This window comes from Silurus aristotelis (genome assembly GCF_946808225.1).
Source record: "Silurus aristotelis genome assembly, chromosome: 26".
Taxonomy (NCBI): Eukaryota; Metazoa; Chordata; class Actinopteri; order Siluriformes; family Siluridae; genus Silurus; species Silurus aristotelis.
Genome location: NC_139599.1, coordinates 3981463 through 3999304, shown reverse-complemented (window position 1 = coordinate 3999304; position 17842 = coordinate 3981463). Strand labels below are relative to the sequence as shown.

At 37.8% G+C, this 17842-nt stretch overlaps 2 protein-coding genes across 2 annotated transcripts; both read right to left on the bottom strand.

The window, feature by feature from the left end:
- Positions 1–1094: 1094 nt before the first annotated feature.
- LOC310720478 (guanine nucleotide-binding protein G(q) subunit alpha-like) lies at positions 1095–8304 on the bottom strand. Its single transcript, XM_083531052.1, has 7 exons — positions 8028–8304; positions 6694–6878; positions 5703–5857; positions 5429–5557; positions 5209–5338; positions 4969–5122; positions 1095–3036 (listed from the first exon to the last, which is right to left on the bottom strand). Exons 1-7 carry the CDS (start codon positions 8146–8148, stop codon positions 2843–2845), a joined length of 1068 nt encoding a protein of 355 aa, XP_083387178.1. The 5' UTR covers positions 8149–8304; the 3' UTR covers positions 1095–2842.
- A 769-nt stretch (positions 8305–9073) lies between these two features.
- On the bottom strand, positions 9074–17574 carry gnaq (guanine nucleotide binding protein (G protein), q polypeptide). Its single transcript, XM_083531051.1, has 7 exons — positions 16479–17574; positions 14770–14954; positions 13863–14017; positions 13298–13426; positions 13070–13199; positions 11893–12046; positions 9074–10587 (listed from the first exon to the last, which is right to left on the bottom strand). Exons 1-7 carry the CDS (start codon positions 16612–16614, stop codon positions 10397–10399), a joined length of 1080 nt encoding a protein of 359 aa, XP_083387177.1. The 5' UTR covers positions 16615–17574; the 3' UTR covers positions 9074–10396.
- Between the last annotated feature and the right edge of the window lie 268 nt (positions 17575–17842).

The following is a 17842-nucleotide window of genomic DNA, read 5'->3' as shown; positions in this document are numbered from 1 at the left end:
TGGAACCTCACTTTGCTGTGGTGAACTTGTCAAATCCCTGGTACTTCTTAGATGATCAGGTTGCACTTAATCTTTTCCACTGCAATCCAAAAGTCATCACTATGGCAGTGCAGTAACAACCACTGACGGAAGCAAAACTCTGAGAAATGAAGCAACACAAGCAAGAGAGCTTGTTTTAAAATGTAACAGAAAGAGGACTTTAAACTGCAAACAGCACTACATACTGTAAAATAACACAACTCTACATACTGTACAAAAACTAAATCAAAAAAGTTAATTAAACTCTAAAGATAGAGCCGTTCAAGACTGTGTCTTTTATGGTTTTTGAGACACATGTTCCTTTCGTTTTTATGCAACAAATTGGCTAAAGACAAACAACACATGAAATGGATAGTGAATAATTGGAAGAAAGTTTTGTAGACAGATGAGTCTAATTTTTTTTATTTTTGGTTCTTACAGAAGAACTTGAGAAGATGTCAACACAATGCAATTCCATCTGAACTGCGGCTTATTGTCTTGTACGGTAAAGTCGGTTCCAATGAGCCGTCCAAGCTTTAGAGAGCAGTCGACAAAGAACAACACCTTTTGCAAGTTTTAAAAAGGCATGGCAGTGTATTTCACCTGAATGTTTGGAGAAATTAACTGTCCGGATTTCAAGAGTGTATAAAGCTGTTTTTCATGCTAAGGGAGGAATTTTTTTAATGAATATAAAGTGGAACATCTGTTAATATATAGATTTGTTTGGTCGAGGTTAATCATCATACCGTTAAATGGCCGAGTTTGTTGCACAGAAATAAAAGGACAATGCATGTCATCACAACATAACATTTTAAACTGTACGGAAACAAGAGACAAAACATTCCATTACAGCACTACATTCAATAAAATTACTCTACACATTAAACCTTCTGCCATTTTCTATGTACTAAATTTTTAAATACACAAAATCCTCTTGGAAAGTTGGATTGAACCTATAGGTATATCACTGTAAATTTTCATTATCTGAATTTAAAACATTGAGCCATAATGCAACGTAGCTGCAAACAATGATGCACCCACCAGCATGCTTCACAAATAAGATAAGGTTCCATTACTTTTCTCCTCATATATTTTTATTTAATATATCCTAAAAATCTATACATAACTTATTTACAACAATATGGAATCTAACAGGAACCATGTAATTCTAAGTTGTCAGGAGGTAGACTCATTTACACTTGTAACATTTAATAGTGTATAATACATACAACATACAATTTAACATTAAAAACTTGGTTCAAAACCTGCAGCAGCATGTCTTTCTACAGAATATCATATGACAAAAAAGATCCAATGTGTATAGCTGTCTAAATAGATATACACGATATCGACAAAAGTTTGTGGACAATTGACCATATGGTTTTTATGTGCTTTTTGAATACCCCATTCCAAATTTAGTCACCAGTTGCTGTTATAATATCCTTCAGACGTCTGGGAATATGTTCCACTACATTTTGTGGAGATTTGTGCTCATTTAGCCACAAGGGTGAAAAAGGTCAGGTACTTATGAAGGTGAGGTAAAGAGGACTGGTGTACAATCAGTATCAACCAATTAATCCCAAAGTGTTCAATAGGGTTGAGATCAGAGCTCGATAAAAGATCACTCAAGAGCTTTTACTCCGACCCATGTAAAGCATATCTTCATGGAGCTGACTTTGTGCACAAGGGCATTGCTGGAACAGGTTTGGGTCTCCTAGATATCCATAGACATCCTATACAATTGTGTATCTTCAGCTTTTGGCAACAGGCCGGAAAAGTCAGGTGTCCTTATAATGTATGCTAAATATTGTATCATGTGCTGGATTATATCTGACTGCCATCCTCTAATCCTAAAATTGGCAAAAACAATTGTTTTTCACATCAGAGGTCAGTGTGATTGTAACTATACTATTTTTAATGGTAGAATACACAAGTCATTTGGTCAACTAAATAAATATGTACCTTACTATCAACTGTATAACAGTGAGAAAGTGTAGTGAAAACATTAAATTTGTGCTTATGTTTGCACAAAAAAATACTAAATAAGTTATCTAAATTGGTTTTAGTCATTCATATGTAAAAAAAAAAAATTGTCTCCAATGTATACGCTATACCAATTCTAACAGCACAGACCATAGACAAAGGAGCTGTAGGTGCTACTAATAATGTGAATGAGTCTGCTCTTTAAATCACCTCTTTAAAAAAAATGCTGGGTTAAAAAATTACTAGATGGACAAAACAGTTGTCCAAAATTCATATGTGGTGACTAGAAAATAGGAACTCGTTTGGGTTAATCTGATCACTTGAATAGAGCTCACCAGTAAGAATCGACTCTTTTGGCTTCTAAACAACTCACTGCCAGTTTGTGTATTATATGACCAGTTACTGTTTTTTTGTGTCTAACTAGGACTGGAATTTATTAATATTATTTTATCTTTGAAAGAAGCCAAAGAAATTATATTGCAAACAACTACTACTAATAATAATAGTTAGTTGATTAGAAGCTAAAAGTGTCGATTCTTACTCGGCGTGACTGAATCACTATTAAATACAGTGCTGCCACCTGGTGGATGTGTTCCGAAATAAAACAAACAGTTTTCAAATATCTTGCTACATCACAAAATATTAATATGGCATTTGGTTGCATATAATGTTTTAAAAAATGTGCACGTTTAAATATCCTTCGTTTGGAGCCATCAGTTAGTATACTCTAAAAATTGACTGTAAAGTGACTCAACTGTAAAGGAATGTGACATCTTAATAAAAGTACCTAGTCAAAAAATAATTTGAATATCAAAAATAAAAAAAAAACACAGCTGCTGTTTTAAAGTAAGCTAAAGTCCTCAAAATTCATTCTCATGATGGTGTCCTTCACAGCTGAAAAGATTAAACGGATATTGTTCGTATCTGTGGCGCAAGTGAAATGTGAGTACAGACGCATGCCTGCCTCTTCAGAGTTCAGATCTTCAAACATTTTCCGGATGAACTTCATTGCGGCTTTTGCATCGTTCTCTGGGCCTAAAGGGGGAAAAGATCACAAAGTTTTATGCAATATTTCCAACAATTTCTCTACTGCTATGGTAGAAAATGAGAAAGGAAAAACTTTGATTTGTTTAGAATGTTTTATATTTTTTAAATCTGTGCAAACCAGATGAGATTGCATGTCATTGCAAAATGCTTTGGCAGCCATATTGGTTAAATGTGCCCTGAGCTTTGACTAAATCATCAACAAAGCACCCCCACACAATCACATCTTCTCCTTCATGCTTCACAGTGGGAACCACACATTAAGGAACTGTCTGTTCACCCTATACACAACTAACAAGACACAGCGTTACTTATCAGATGAAAGTACAGTTTTCCATTGATGCTAATATCCATTATTAGTTTTTTTTTTTTTTGGCCCAAGCAAGTCTCTTCTACTTGTTGTTCTTCCAAAGTAACAGTTCCTTTGGTGCAATTTAACCATGAAGGCCTGACTCACACAGTCTCCTCTGAACATTGGATGATGAAATATGTCTGCCACTTGAACAGAAGGCTGGTAATTCTAACAGATTTATCTTCTGCAGCAGAGGTAGCTCTTGGTCTGCCTTTCCTGGAACAGTCCTCTTGAAAGCCTGTTTCATCATCGTGTTTAATGGTTCTGGCAACTACATAATTTTTTGCTATAATATGGATTTGTACAGTAGTTGTAGTAGCATTAATATGGCTATTGAATCTGTACCCACCCTTTTTTTAAGCACAAGAGGACTGATGGTCTAAAGCACATTAAAAAATGACTAATTAAATCTTGACAAGGCACAATTGTTGATTGGAAGCCATTTCAGGTGATTACATTGTGAATCATATGAGAGAATGACATGTGTGCCAAGCTGTCATTAAAGCTAAATTTATCTACTTTAGAAAATATAAAACATAGTCATATACATAGTCTTTAACACTTTTTTGTTTCCATATGCGTTTTTTTCATTGTTTGGATGTCTTTAGTATTATTGTACAAGGTTGAAAATAATAAACATAAAGAAAAACCACTGAAGGAGAAGATGCATCCAAACTATTATCTGGTACGGTATATATGTATATTCTTTTCCACTATGACAATGCCAATGTGCATATTTAAATATAGTAGGAGTAGAATATCTTGGGTGTCCTGCTATAGAGCTCTGACCTCAACCCTACTGAACACTTTCAGGATGAATTGAAACACTGACTGCACCCCAGGCCTCCTCACCTAAATCAGTACTTGACTTTACTAAAACCCTTGTGGTTGAATGAGCCCAAATCTCCAAGCACACTCCAAAATCTAGTGGAACATCTTCCCTGAAGACTGGAGCTTACTATAACAGCAAACGGGGACTAAATGCAGAATGGGATGTTCAGAAAGCTCCTACAAATATTATGGTCAGGTATCCATATACTGTATAAAAAACAAAAAAACTTACAAAATCTACTAACATTCCAGGAATGCAAATCTGATCACACTGGTATAATACTTAGGTTTATCAAATGGTAAAAACCTTTATTTAATTGTATTAGATAATGTAATATGATGGAAGGGTATTAATGTTTTTTTTCATCAACTCCACTGGAGTACATTCATTCTATCATCATTTACAGGATGTAAGCTTCAATAATACTTACAGTTCCTCAACCTCAGCTACATCACTCTAGTTCATAATCAGTCTCAACTGCAGTTGTGCATGTCAAAGCTTTTAAAAATTTTGACCATTTGTAATAGTAACCATTTGGTTACTATTATTATTTATACCGATCTAGACAGTTCACTCGGACCCCGAATAATACTCATGTGCACTGCCTATTTTCTGCTATCTGCAACTATTTGATGTATTGAAATAATACATTTATCACTATATGTCTATTTGTGATATTTTGATAATTTCGATAGATCATGCAGCTCTGGACACAATGTTAAAACTGTACGCCTCTCACCATCGTATTCAGGATAGTAGTCTGCGAGTTTGGACTTGGTGATTTTCTCTTCAAGGAGATCCGTCTTGTTGAAAAAAATAATGATGGAGGTCCTTTGGAAATACGGGTAGCCGATGATGGTCTTAAAGAGCGCCTTACTCTCGTCCATGCGATTCTGCAAACAGGCAAAATGCATCGTTTAATCATTTTTACTCAGTTAAAGCAATCATAGTAATTATACATCAGCCTGGGGCATCCCACCTCATTTGCACTCTCATACAGGACCTGGTCATACTCGTTCAGTGCCACCAGAAAAATAATAGAAGTCACATTTTCAAAACAGTGGATCCATTTCTTTCTCTCTGACCTCTGCCCTCCTACATCAACCATCCTGTAATAACAACATAGGTATTTAGACGGAATGGACAGAATCCACCTTAACATATTAAACATTTTTCTTTAGTTTTCTTCGAACTCGCACCTGAATACAACATTGCTAATGGTAAAAGGGTACTCAATGACTCCAGTGGTGCGAACCCGGACTCGGAGGATATCCTGCTCAGATGGGATATAATTCTGAGCTGATATTCGATCAATATCATCCAGGTAACTGCAAATTCAAATAAAATCATTTCAACCACAGATCCATGAATACAATAAACACACAAACTCTAACCACTGCGATACTACACGCACATGAAGATTATATAGTAGTAAGATATACAGTACAGACACAACTGAGAAGCACAACTTACTATTGGGCTGAATCAGAGAGCTGGTACTCTCTCCTGCGATCGTAGCACAGCTTTATTCTGGGATCTTGCCATACACTGCATATAGCCTCGGCGTAATGCTTATCCATAGAGGTCATTTGTTCTGGAGTTACACTAAGCAGCATCTCAGCATAACTCTGAAATGCACAAAAGAACTAAAAATGAGTCCCTTGTTTACTGTTTATGTACGAACAGTTTTGGAGATGCTCTGACCCAGTCGTCTAGCCATCACAATTCGTCCCTTGATAACCAGTGTTATTCATTATGTCAGGTAGGTGTAATTTTATATATAAATTACACCTACCAGACATAATATATATATATATATATATATATATATATATATATATACACTATATTGCCAAAAGTATTGGGTCACCTGACTTTTCCAGTCATATGTGGTTCTTTCCCAAACTCGAAAAGCTAAAAGCACACAGTTGTATCCGTTGTCTTTGGGTGCAGTAGCATAAAATCTTCCCTTCATATAAACTAGGAGACCAAAACCTACTCCTGCATGACAATGCCCCAGTGCACAAAGCATACTCCATGAAGATATGCTCTGCATGGGTTAAAGTGGAAGATCTTTGATCTAAACTCTATTGAACACCTTTGGGATGAACTTGAACGCTGACTGAACCCCAGCCCTCCTCACCTCACCTCACCTACATCACTACCTGAATTTACTAAAACCCTCATGTCTGAATGAGCAAAAATCTCCACAAACACACTCTAAAATCTAGTGGAACCTCTTCCAAGAAGAGTGGAGAGAATTATAAGAGCAAATTGGAATTAATGCAGAATGTGATGTTTAAAAAGGGCATACAATATTTATAAATGTAGGGTTGTAAATGTAGGGTTAATTATATTTTGTAATTCTATTATCGAGCTTAAAATTATATTTTTATACTTTGTATTAATATTATTGAATTAGAAGTAGTCTAATAATTGTGTGTGTAAACGCTCCAGTGCTTACAGTATTTCTTTCATCTTTGAACGAGATCTGGAATGTATTCATGGCTTCGATCATGGCTTGCACTGCAACAAATATATTCTCAAAGATGGGCCTGGTGAAGGTCTTCCTGTCATCCTCTGAGTAGCCTTTTCCATAAATTATCCTCATCTGCTTGATGAAGGTGCTTTTCCCACTCTCGCCTGTACCTGTTCAAATAAATCCTGATTTATCATTTGTACATTTAAATAGTATATATTTATGTTGTGACACATGTGGAAAATAAATATATGAGACATGACAATAGACCCGAAAAAAAGAGTCACAAGACTAAATCACGCAAGAATTCATGCATAAAGCTTAAAGGACAATGAAAGACAATGTTGATTTACATTAACGGCATTTGGCAGATGCCCTTTTTATTTATTCAACTGAGCAGATGAGAGGTAGAGGCCTTGCTCAGGGGCCCAGCAGTGGCAGCTCAGTGATGCTGGGATTTAAACACAACCTTCTGTTTAGACGTCCAATGTCTCAACCACGAAGCTGATTAACAGACATTAGAATCTAGTCAGGGTGCAGTGGTTTCTATTAAGCTAGTAATTTGATTATACTTTGGGAAAACTAGGACCAACTAAATCTGTTTAAACGTGTCATAATTCGGTATAAACAACAACAATAATAACTGCATAAAAAACGCAACTTGCACAGCTGCATTTGAGACTGATTATGAACTAGGATGATGTAGCTGAGGCTGAGCAACTGTAAGTTCACTGAAATTTCATATTAAATTCATATTTAAAATATGAATCTTCCGGTTTAGGCTCAGTCCACATCTCAGATTTTAATCCAAATACAGATATGGATATTCGGAACACTGAAAAGATAGCGATACATTTTATGTCCTGGTTTTTTTGCAGGGACATTATCAAGCTGATCATCAGGGTGAGTTCATCTCAGCCATCTCCCAGCCCAGAATTCTCGATCGGCAACAAACTCGATGATTTTGCAAATATATTATGACAATCACACAAACATAAAAAAAAAATTAAAGATAAGAGTGAACTATCAATTAGAAAGATATAGACAAAATGTGAAAACCCTGTCAATTCTAATGGTAATGTGTAGAAGATAAGACAAGGATTTGCATATATATATATATATATATATATATATATATATATATTTTATTTATTTTTTTTTTTTGCATGAGGACGCAGATTAACTGATTAAAGCTTCTGGAAATCCATGTTTTTTGTGGAATAGCATTTACACACAAAACAGCGAAAAAAACCAGTATATTCATTGGGTGTGTAAGCTAAAAAAAATTCATACAAATAGATACAAAGACATGAACATACCTAAAAGTAGCAGCTTCACCTGCTTATTATCTTGTTTTCTGGACATCCTGATCTGTCTTTCGATCTCTTGGTGGATTCTGTGAGCTTCACGCTCTTCACTTGTCATACAACAAAACTCCATTATGCCAAATCGAAGAAAATCAAGTTCCAGGAGTGGTACAGTGAATAAAGAGAGTCAAGAAAGAGTCATTAAACGACTAAAACCAGAAACTGTTTGAGCAGATTTTCATGAGCGATTATGAACGACGTGTCTGCCACACAGGTTATACCACAACCTGGCTATAACTGTGAGATGTCCCTCCTCTTGGTGTGACTGAGGCGTGTTAAACAGACGCATACTTCATATGAAGAAATGTTATTATTCTTCATTCCTTTCTCATGCCTCTTTATTCCCTCCCTAACTAAATCAGGATATTAATAACAAGAGAGGTTGTGGCTCATACACTAATCTTTTATTCTAGAACAATGGATTAGAAAGAATTTGAGGTGACTGGTTCTAGTGACAAATGTATGGAGTTACAGTAAAGAAACAAGGACTATTTATGAAGGAAATGGAGATACAATAAAGCTGTTTCTTTACAAAAAGTCGGGGGTCCATGACAATTTAGGTTGTTTTGAAAAGCTACAGACAGTGTTTTTGATGCTCCTTATGCTGGCGGGAGCATAAAAAAGAAACACTCAAATTCTCAAATACTTCCCAGAAGATCTCGGCACGTGCAAGGAATGCACCGTAAGTTCACGCATGTGCCTCGCTATTCAAGTTTAACCGCTTTAACTTTCATGATTTGCTTCCAGAAGCTCCAGAGGTTTCGGATTTCTTCGGCATTCGAGCAAAAGGACGTCACGTGCTGTAGATTGATTTACATGCAAGATGGCTGGCAAATATTCATGAATGGTGGACAATAAATGCCTACTATTTAAACCCATTGTGTGCAGGCTAAACAGGAACATTGTGAGATTTTGCTTTGTATCATCTTACGTTACAGTCTGCGCCAACTAAACCATTAGATCTCAAATACCACATAAAAGTGACACCTTTACAGGGATAACAAGCATGTGAAGTTTAATTCGAGTCCTTTTTAGGAATGATTGAAACACCAGAAAATTAACACCACCAGCCCATGAGGGGGATAAAAAAATTCATCATGGTTCATTTTCTAGAACATTCCAATTGCAAATATCACAAATCAGCATTTTTTTTTTTATATTTTATATATATGAAACCATTTGGGATGAAAAAATGAGATTTAATGAAACCGATACCAGAATGGAGATCGCATTGTCCCAAAAAGCTAGATTTTTTTTTTTTTTTTTTTTTTTTTTTTTAGAGGAACATCATGTAGGAATCCTCGATCTTTCCCAAATACACTCGCAATTTAAACACTGATTGTACAATCTAATTTCATGATTAAGGAAATATACTGTAGTGGTGAAAGTGGCACTTGAAGATTCGGTCCATCTGTAAACCAGGAAATGTTTTTGGTAAAGAGGTGAAAAAAAAAAAAGCCACCTTAGATACCCAGCAGTGAAACACTAAATTGGGTGAACGACTGATGAAATACTGCTGTCTTACTGTTAGAGTGAACAATTGGACAACTTTCTAAGAACAAATAAGAAATCTGGAAAACGATACAAACAGATGGGGGGGGGGGTGTTTAAAAAAAATAAAAAATAATTGTACGTGTAGAAGGACGTCTGACATTAGTGAAGCTTATATTCCTTTAGCAATATATAAGAAGCATACTTAAAAGCAAAATGTGGCACCACTCAACTCTAAACCATTCACTTCTAATTACCATAAAGACAGCAAAAAAGGCGTCTTGGAGAAGAAACCACACCCACTCGCTGATCCTGATCTGTGTCCTCAGACCTTGAACAGAAAATGGTCACCGGTTTAAGTACTTAAATACAATGGAGGGGATAATTAGGGGTGTAATAACTTTCTAGCACCTCTTGATCCTCTGATCCTTAATTAGTAATTAACCAGGTGTGTACATTCTTCAACTCGTGCATGGAGAGCGAAGCGCATTCGAGAAAGGAAACCGTAAAAGTTCACCATGGCTGAGCATGCGGTTAAGCCGATTGTGAAAAAATGTCCCCAGCGTCGTTTTTTTGTATCTCAAATGAAAAATCGTGATGTTGGACCCTGCAAACAAGCTCCAAAGTGCAAATAAATTACGCAGTAGTGAGCAGGTTGTATTCATTGATATTATTGTCCAAAGACAAAATGGTAAATTAGTCTCCAATTTGTCCTTGAAAGGGGGTGGCGGTTGAGGGGTGGGGGGGGTGACGACTCAGCGTCACCCCCCGCGTGTCGTTTTTCAAAGTTAAGCTCAAGCTGCAGGGACGCCACGGTTTTGTTCGTCCGTTTACACCAGATTGTACTCCTTCAGGTTGAGCTGTAAGATGGTGTCCTTGACTGCGGCGAAGACGAATCGGATGTTTTCCGTGTCTGTCGCGCACGTGAAGTGCGAATAGATGATTTTGTCGCTGTCGGGATTCAGGTCGACGAACAACTTCAGGATGAACTCTCCCCCTGCTTGAGCGTCTCTCTGGGGGCCTGAGAGTGAAAACGAGAAAAGAGAGCAAACAGAAGAAATAATAACAATGTGAAATTTGATACTATGTTTATATAATCCATTATGTTATGAAATGAGGCAACGCACTATACAGACAAAAGTATTGGGACACCTGAATTTTCAAGCCATATGTGGTTCTTTGCAAACTGTAATTATTAGGGTTTGAACTGTATATGGATTTGAACGGATTCAATTTTCCCTTGAACTCGGAGAACTAGACCTGTTACAGCATGACACCGACAATGTGCACAAAGCAAGCTCCATGAAAATATGCTAAACATGGATTGGAGTGGAAGATCTTGAGGGGCCTGCTGCTGGAACGCTGACTGCACCCCCAGGCCTCCTCACCTCACCTACACCAGTACCTGACTTTACACTTTTACATTCGCCAGAAGAATAACGGCAGAAATCGCATACCATTTTGTCAATATAGTGTGTAGATGGCAGTCTCCGTTCTTGAAATGATAACATATTATTGCACACTCATCATACAATTGCAATTCAGGCAATCATTTAATTAGAGCCTATCAAGTGTCACTAGTGCAATGAATAAAAACAAGCACGTACGAGGCAAATAGCTTCAGTTATTGCTCACATAAAATATCCAAATCGTGAAAAGTTTCCTCATGACAGATAGGCTGGGTTTCATACAATAATCTCTGAAGTTTACCCGAACTGGTGCGATAAACAAAAAACAAGCTCCAGGAAGAACATTGCAACTCAAATAACCACACTTCACAACCACAGAGAGCAGAAATGCATTACTGAATGCAGAACCCACAGAGAACTAAAGTGAATGGGCGGAAGGTAAATGCACAGATATTGACATTCAGAAAGAAGTTTAAAAAAACAATAAAAATTACATTTTAACAATTAAAAAGTTTTTTTCCCCGTAGAATTAGAAATAACACGACGTATACGATGACGGCATTTGGGAGACATCCTTATCCAGAGCGATTTACATTTATCACATTCATACAAATGAGCAGTTGAGGGTTAAGGGCCTTGCCCAGGGGCCCAGAAGTGGCCCCTCAGTGTTGCTGGGGTTTAAACTCAAAACCTTAGGATTCTACGTCCAATGCGTTACCCCGTAAGCTACCACCTTCCCAATGTACACCTTCCTACCATATATAGTAGCAGTGACCCATCTGAAATATTCAGACCATCTTGATATTAATCTGAACACATCTGACCCAAGAAGAAGCAGAGACGACAATGTCTTCACCCGCAAACAAGAACACACACACATCAGCTTTACGATCAAGATTTCAAACCCACTCACTTACCATCATACTCAGGAAAGTAATCTACAAGATGTGAAAACATGATTTTCTCCTCCAGCAGGTCTTTCTTGTTCAAGAACAAAATGACGGATGAATTCTGGAACCAGGGATACGTTATGATCGTCCGAAATAGCGCTTTGCTTTCCTCCATTCGATTCTATTGAAAAAAAAGGGGGGGGGGGGGGGCGGGGAGAGAGAGCAGGGACTGTTTTAAACCACAGAACATCCAGAGATGAGACGAGGTTACTTATACAACATTTATACATGAAAACAAAACACTCAACAAAAATATATTGTATATATTATATGGACAAATTTTGTGGAAACATCACAATAAAAGATCCATATGTGCTTTTGAGTCCCGTTCCACATTGAGTCTCAATTTGCTGTTGTAATATCCTCCACTCTTCTGGGAAGATGTTCCACTAGATTTGGGAATGTGCTTGTGGAGATTTGTGGAGATTCGTTCAGCCACAGGGGTGTTAGTAAAGTGAGGTACTGATGTAGGTGAGGTGAGGAGGCCTGAGGTTCAGTCAGCATTCAAATTCATCTCAAGTGTGTTCAATAGGGTTTATAGCTCTAGATCAAGTCACTCAAGATCTTCCACTCCAACCCATGTAAAGCATGGAGCATGCTTCGTGCACAGGAGCATTGTCATGCTGGAGCAAATGAAGGGCGAATTTGATGCTTCTGTATCCAAAGACATCCTCAACAATTGTTTGCGAACCACATATGCCTGGAAAAATCAGGTGTCCCAATACTTTTGTTTAATAATGTATCATGCCTGTGACCAGAAAGTTTTTTTTTTCTTTGGTGGAATCAGTTATTTCTTTCATTTATCTTTAAAAAGCAGGACAACCAATCAAGAGAATACTGAGAACAAGGTTCAAAAACACAATTGTTCCTATCTAGGAGTAATCTAGAATCAATAATCCACCTACTCGCATTGCTTGGAAAATGGGAAGAAACCAGACTACCCAAAGGAAACCCAGATTCACAGTATCTTGATCTCATGGTTACACAGTGCTGAATAAGATTTCCGATTACTAATCTCTTAAACAAACATTAAATGTTTATTAGATGTTCCTCAGAATCCAGACATCTCATTAAAAGATCTGAGCACTAGTCTGTGGGTAAATACTCTGGCACTCCCTGCTGATAGAAGGGTAAAAAAACAAACCTCGTTATCGGATTCAACCAGCACCTGGTCGTATTCGCTCAGCGCCACCAGAAACATGATGGAGGTGACGTTTTCGAAGCAGTGGATCCACTTGCGTCTCTCGGACCGCTGCCCGCCAACATCCACCATTCTGGACCAAACAAGAGTAATCAGTGACTAAGCAAAAAATTACACAGACAGCACAGACAATAGGAGAAAACATTTCAAACAATAAATAATCAGGCGTACCTGAATATGACGCTCTGTAGGTCAAAAGGGTACTCGATGATTCCCGTGGTGGGAACTCTGACCCTCAGGATGTCCTGCTGCGTGGGCACGTATGACACCTCGGCAATCCGATCCAACGAATTCAAGTAGCTGAAAAGTACAGATCGAGGTTTCACTTCCGATGATCAGTAAGGCTTTAAAACTGAAAGATCACTACACTGGAAAGGAATGGAAAGCTAAAAATCCCCGATTTACCCCCTGACCCGCTTTTGCTACTGTAGGTTTCACACCTCCCATTTGTTGGTCACGTTCTCTTTCTAACCTTAATTGACATTGGCTTGAAATGGAAACATTGTGTCTGCATCCAACCAGAAACAGGAAGCTTCAGCAAAAGAACTCAAAACTATTCACGGATATACAGAAGTGAGAAATCAGGTGTGACCGGGTGCATTAACAGCCACCAGTTTGAGTCCTCGGTCTCCATTTTATGAACTGGCGGACATGAGGGCGATAGATTTCCATGTCTCAAGCTGAAGAAACCAGAACCAAAGGACTCAAGGAGGCAACAATGCGTTGATGTACTCACTATTTGGTCGAATCCGAGAGCTGGTATTCTCTCCTTCGGTCGTAGCACTCCTGGATTCCTGGGTCGTTCCATAAACTCTTAATGGCATCAACATACGGACTTACGAACGCCGAAACCTTCTCTACGTCCACTTCTCGAACAACGTTTGCGTTGCCCTAAAAAAAGGGAAAAAAAAGTCGTGAATTAAAAAAAAATAATCATAAAAAGCCTTCGTGTGATATTAGAGATATAACGATATGCATATAAATAAACAATAAATCTGGTTATTGACGGCTAAATCAAAACCACGATAAAGTTTTGTTTGAGGACGTGACCTATTATTGTGTTACTGCAGAAAAGTTTGAAATGTTCTGTAACTTAAAAAAAAAAAAAAAAAAAAAAAAAAAAAGGAAAGAAAATAGGTTTGCCTTTAGGACCCTCGAGAAATAGAAACGAGCACCAGGACATTTCTGTAGGGCTTTGAATTCATATAATTCATTTTACGGCCTGAAGGGATAATCTCATTACGGCTGCACTGTGATTAACCGAAGTTACAGACTCTCATCTTATTTGTTTTATGACCTGCTTTACTTCAAAACAAAGATGAGTCTATGGGGGAAAATCAGACCATCGAGAGCAAATTAACGAAACGTATATGCATTTAGATCAGGGACGTCAGACACGTTTTAGCTTAACAGGGTCAAGTGGGCAGAACCAAAAATCTCTTCATTCAGTCGACACCATTACTATCCAGAACTTATTCTAGATTTATTAATCCCCCCATTAGAACCGGTTTATATTTGACACATGATGGTGTATAGCTGCAAATCCCGTCTTCTTCTCCGAGACCTGGTTAATGAATTGCCGAACATTTCCAGTACCCACACCCACAGCTTGACTCGTCTCCCGGCGAATATGACTACTTTACCTCGTTGCGCTCGTATTTGTAGGGAATCTGGAGGGTGTCCATGGCTCGGATCATGGCCTGAACAGACATGAATATGTTCTGATAGACCAGCTTGGTGAAGCCTTTCTTGTCCTCCTCCGAGTAGCCCGAACCGTGAATGATTCTCATCTGCTTGATGAAGGTGCTCTTGCCGCTCTCACCCGTCCCTACAGCGAAGACGGATTTAAGGAGTTTAACATATGCAGGAAGTGTTGCACAATTAAATAGTAAAAAAAACACACACATTTACACACTCACACAAGACCATCCTAAGATGGAGGTTGAGAAATGACAAAACAATTGAGACAGCCAAAGTTTTACACCAGACACCTTTAAATGCCAAAAAGTCCACCTGCTGAACACGTGCAGGCGTAAGCAGGCTGCACAACCGAGCCAATGTGTGGATGTACATATTTCTCTAAATGGACAGCGGGCAATTCGAAGACTTCCCTAATCGCCTATAGATGCTTCCAAGTGTGCAACACCTTAGTGATTGACTAATGGTTTTATTTTTATGTATAATATTTTAATAATTAGATTCTTGCAATGCAAACAATGCGGCACTTTTCCTACAAGGATATTACACACCTGGGATTAAATGGACATAATCTTATCCAGGTTTATGATATAATAGATAGCTGTCTGACAACTTCTACATTTGCTCAAATCCACCATTACAATTTTTTTTTTCTACAAAATGCACATTTATGCCACATACATATTTTTTCAAATGCACAATTTTTTTTTCTAAATGAACATTTACGGCACATATTTTCTCTCACACACACTTATTTATAATACATGGCTGTCCAAATGTGCATCATTTACTCAATTTGCACAAAGTCTTTTTCCAAAATGCACATTTATCACGTGATTTTCACAAACACACTTTTGTTTTTGTTGCTGCAATATGTTTCCACCCCAAACAATGCACATTTATGGCATGGTATTTTCTAACTCACAAACGTTTTTAAAACGTATAGCCGTCCAAGAAACTACATTAGCTTAACTGCACTAATATGTTTTCCCCTTAATGCATATTCATGGCATATTTGATATTCTCTCTCTCTCTCTCTCTCACTCTCACTCTCACTCTCACTCTCACACACACTTTTTATAATGCTTTTAGATATGACTGTCCGAGGACCACATTTGTTCAATTGCAAAAAAAATTATAATAATAAAAAAATAAATAAAGGTCTCAAATGTACATTTATGGCACGTGATTTTCTCTCTCTCACACACACACACACACACACACACAAACACAAGTGCCTTAAAGGCCAAACACACTATATATATATATATATATACATACATACACACACACACATTATATATATATATATACATACATACACACACACACATTATATATATATATATATACATACATACACACACACACACACACATATATATATATATATATATATATATATATATATATATATATATATATACACACACACACATATACACATATACACATAGGTATATGTACGTATATGTACAAGTACGAAAATAATTGGCACGTGATTCTCACACACACACACACACACACACACACACACACCGAGTTTTGCATAACAAACCGCAGCCAGTTCAGACGCGATTTCATTCCCCCCTCCCCCTATTCCCTCTCTCCTTTTCCCTCTGTTCTCTCTATCCGCGTGTGTCGGCCTTCGTACCGAGCAGCAGCAGCTTGAGCTCGCGGCGGGAGTCCTTCTTGTCCCGGCGCAGATGCCGCTCGATCTCGTCGTTGATCCGCCTCGCTTCCTTCGCCTCCTCGCTCAGACAACACGCCATGATGGAGTCCAGAGTCATGGTTCTTCTCGGGGTTTTTTTTTTTTATTGCGTTTTAAAAGTTTCTCTGAGCAAAAATACACGTTATGGGTGAAGATCAAGCGGGTCTGGAGCTCGAGAAGAAGTAGTACTTGTACTAGCAGCCTTAGTTTTCCTGTAGTTTTATCAGTCCAGAGTGGAGAAGAAGAAAGGAGGAGGAGGAGGAGAAGATGGACGATCTATGCAACGTCCAAGCAAATTCAGGAAATATTTGTATTTTTACTTATGTATCAAAACAAAAAAGATAAAAGCAAACAAAACGCGACCCGAAGTGGGACACGCGCGCATATCTCTCTCTCTCTCTCTCTCTCTCTCTCTCTCTCTCTAATTATATAAACATCAATCTCAGTTTGCAATCCACAGATCAGTTGTTCACTCCGTATCTGATCGGATTTCTAAACCCCCACCACAAAACATTTTATGTTTAAAATCGTGGGGAAAAAATCCGAATTAAAAAATTATCATCCATCCGCTTGAATGCATTTTCATTTTTATAATCCGGATGCATGGAAATCGAGGTTTTCCTCATGTGTGTATATATAGTCTCACACACACACACACACACACACTCGGGCGTGGTAAAAAGAAAAAAAAAAAATCTGAATATGGCGGAGTTTCACTATTCACAATTCCCTTCCGACCACCAGAACGGAGCAGTTGAGTTACAGGAAAAAAATCCGCCTCGAAAACATCTCCAGGCGTGGACGTGGGTTGACTGGAGAGGAAAATCAAAAACAAAAAAAGGAACCTTTCCAAACCGAAAAAAAACTTAAAATCCAATCCATCCGATTTGAAATCATGAAACCATTTCTGTGCATCTACAATCCGGTTTATTACAGTCGAAGAACATTTGCTTTCAGCTCTTCCATATGTAATTGCATTACATGGCTGCATCCACTCCCTGCTTCTGCTCTGCCATGTGACGTCTCTCAGAGAGGAAGCAGCTCCACACACATACACAGCAAAAGACCTCACACACACACACACACACACACTGATACACCCTTTACACCAATCTGTAATTCATTTCACTTTTTTACATCTCCTAAAGTCACTCAATCACTATTAAGGTGATTGTCACTTTATATAGATGTAGATATAGATATATTTCTAGCCAGATGGAAAACAGAATAGCCAACTACAATAATTCCTCACACTGTTTACCTTTTCCGATTTCTTTATTGTAAAATCCGAATTTTTTTTTTTCTCA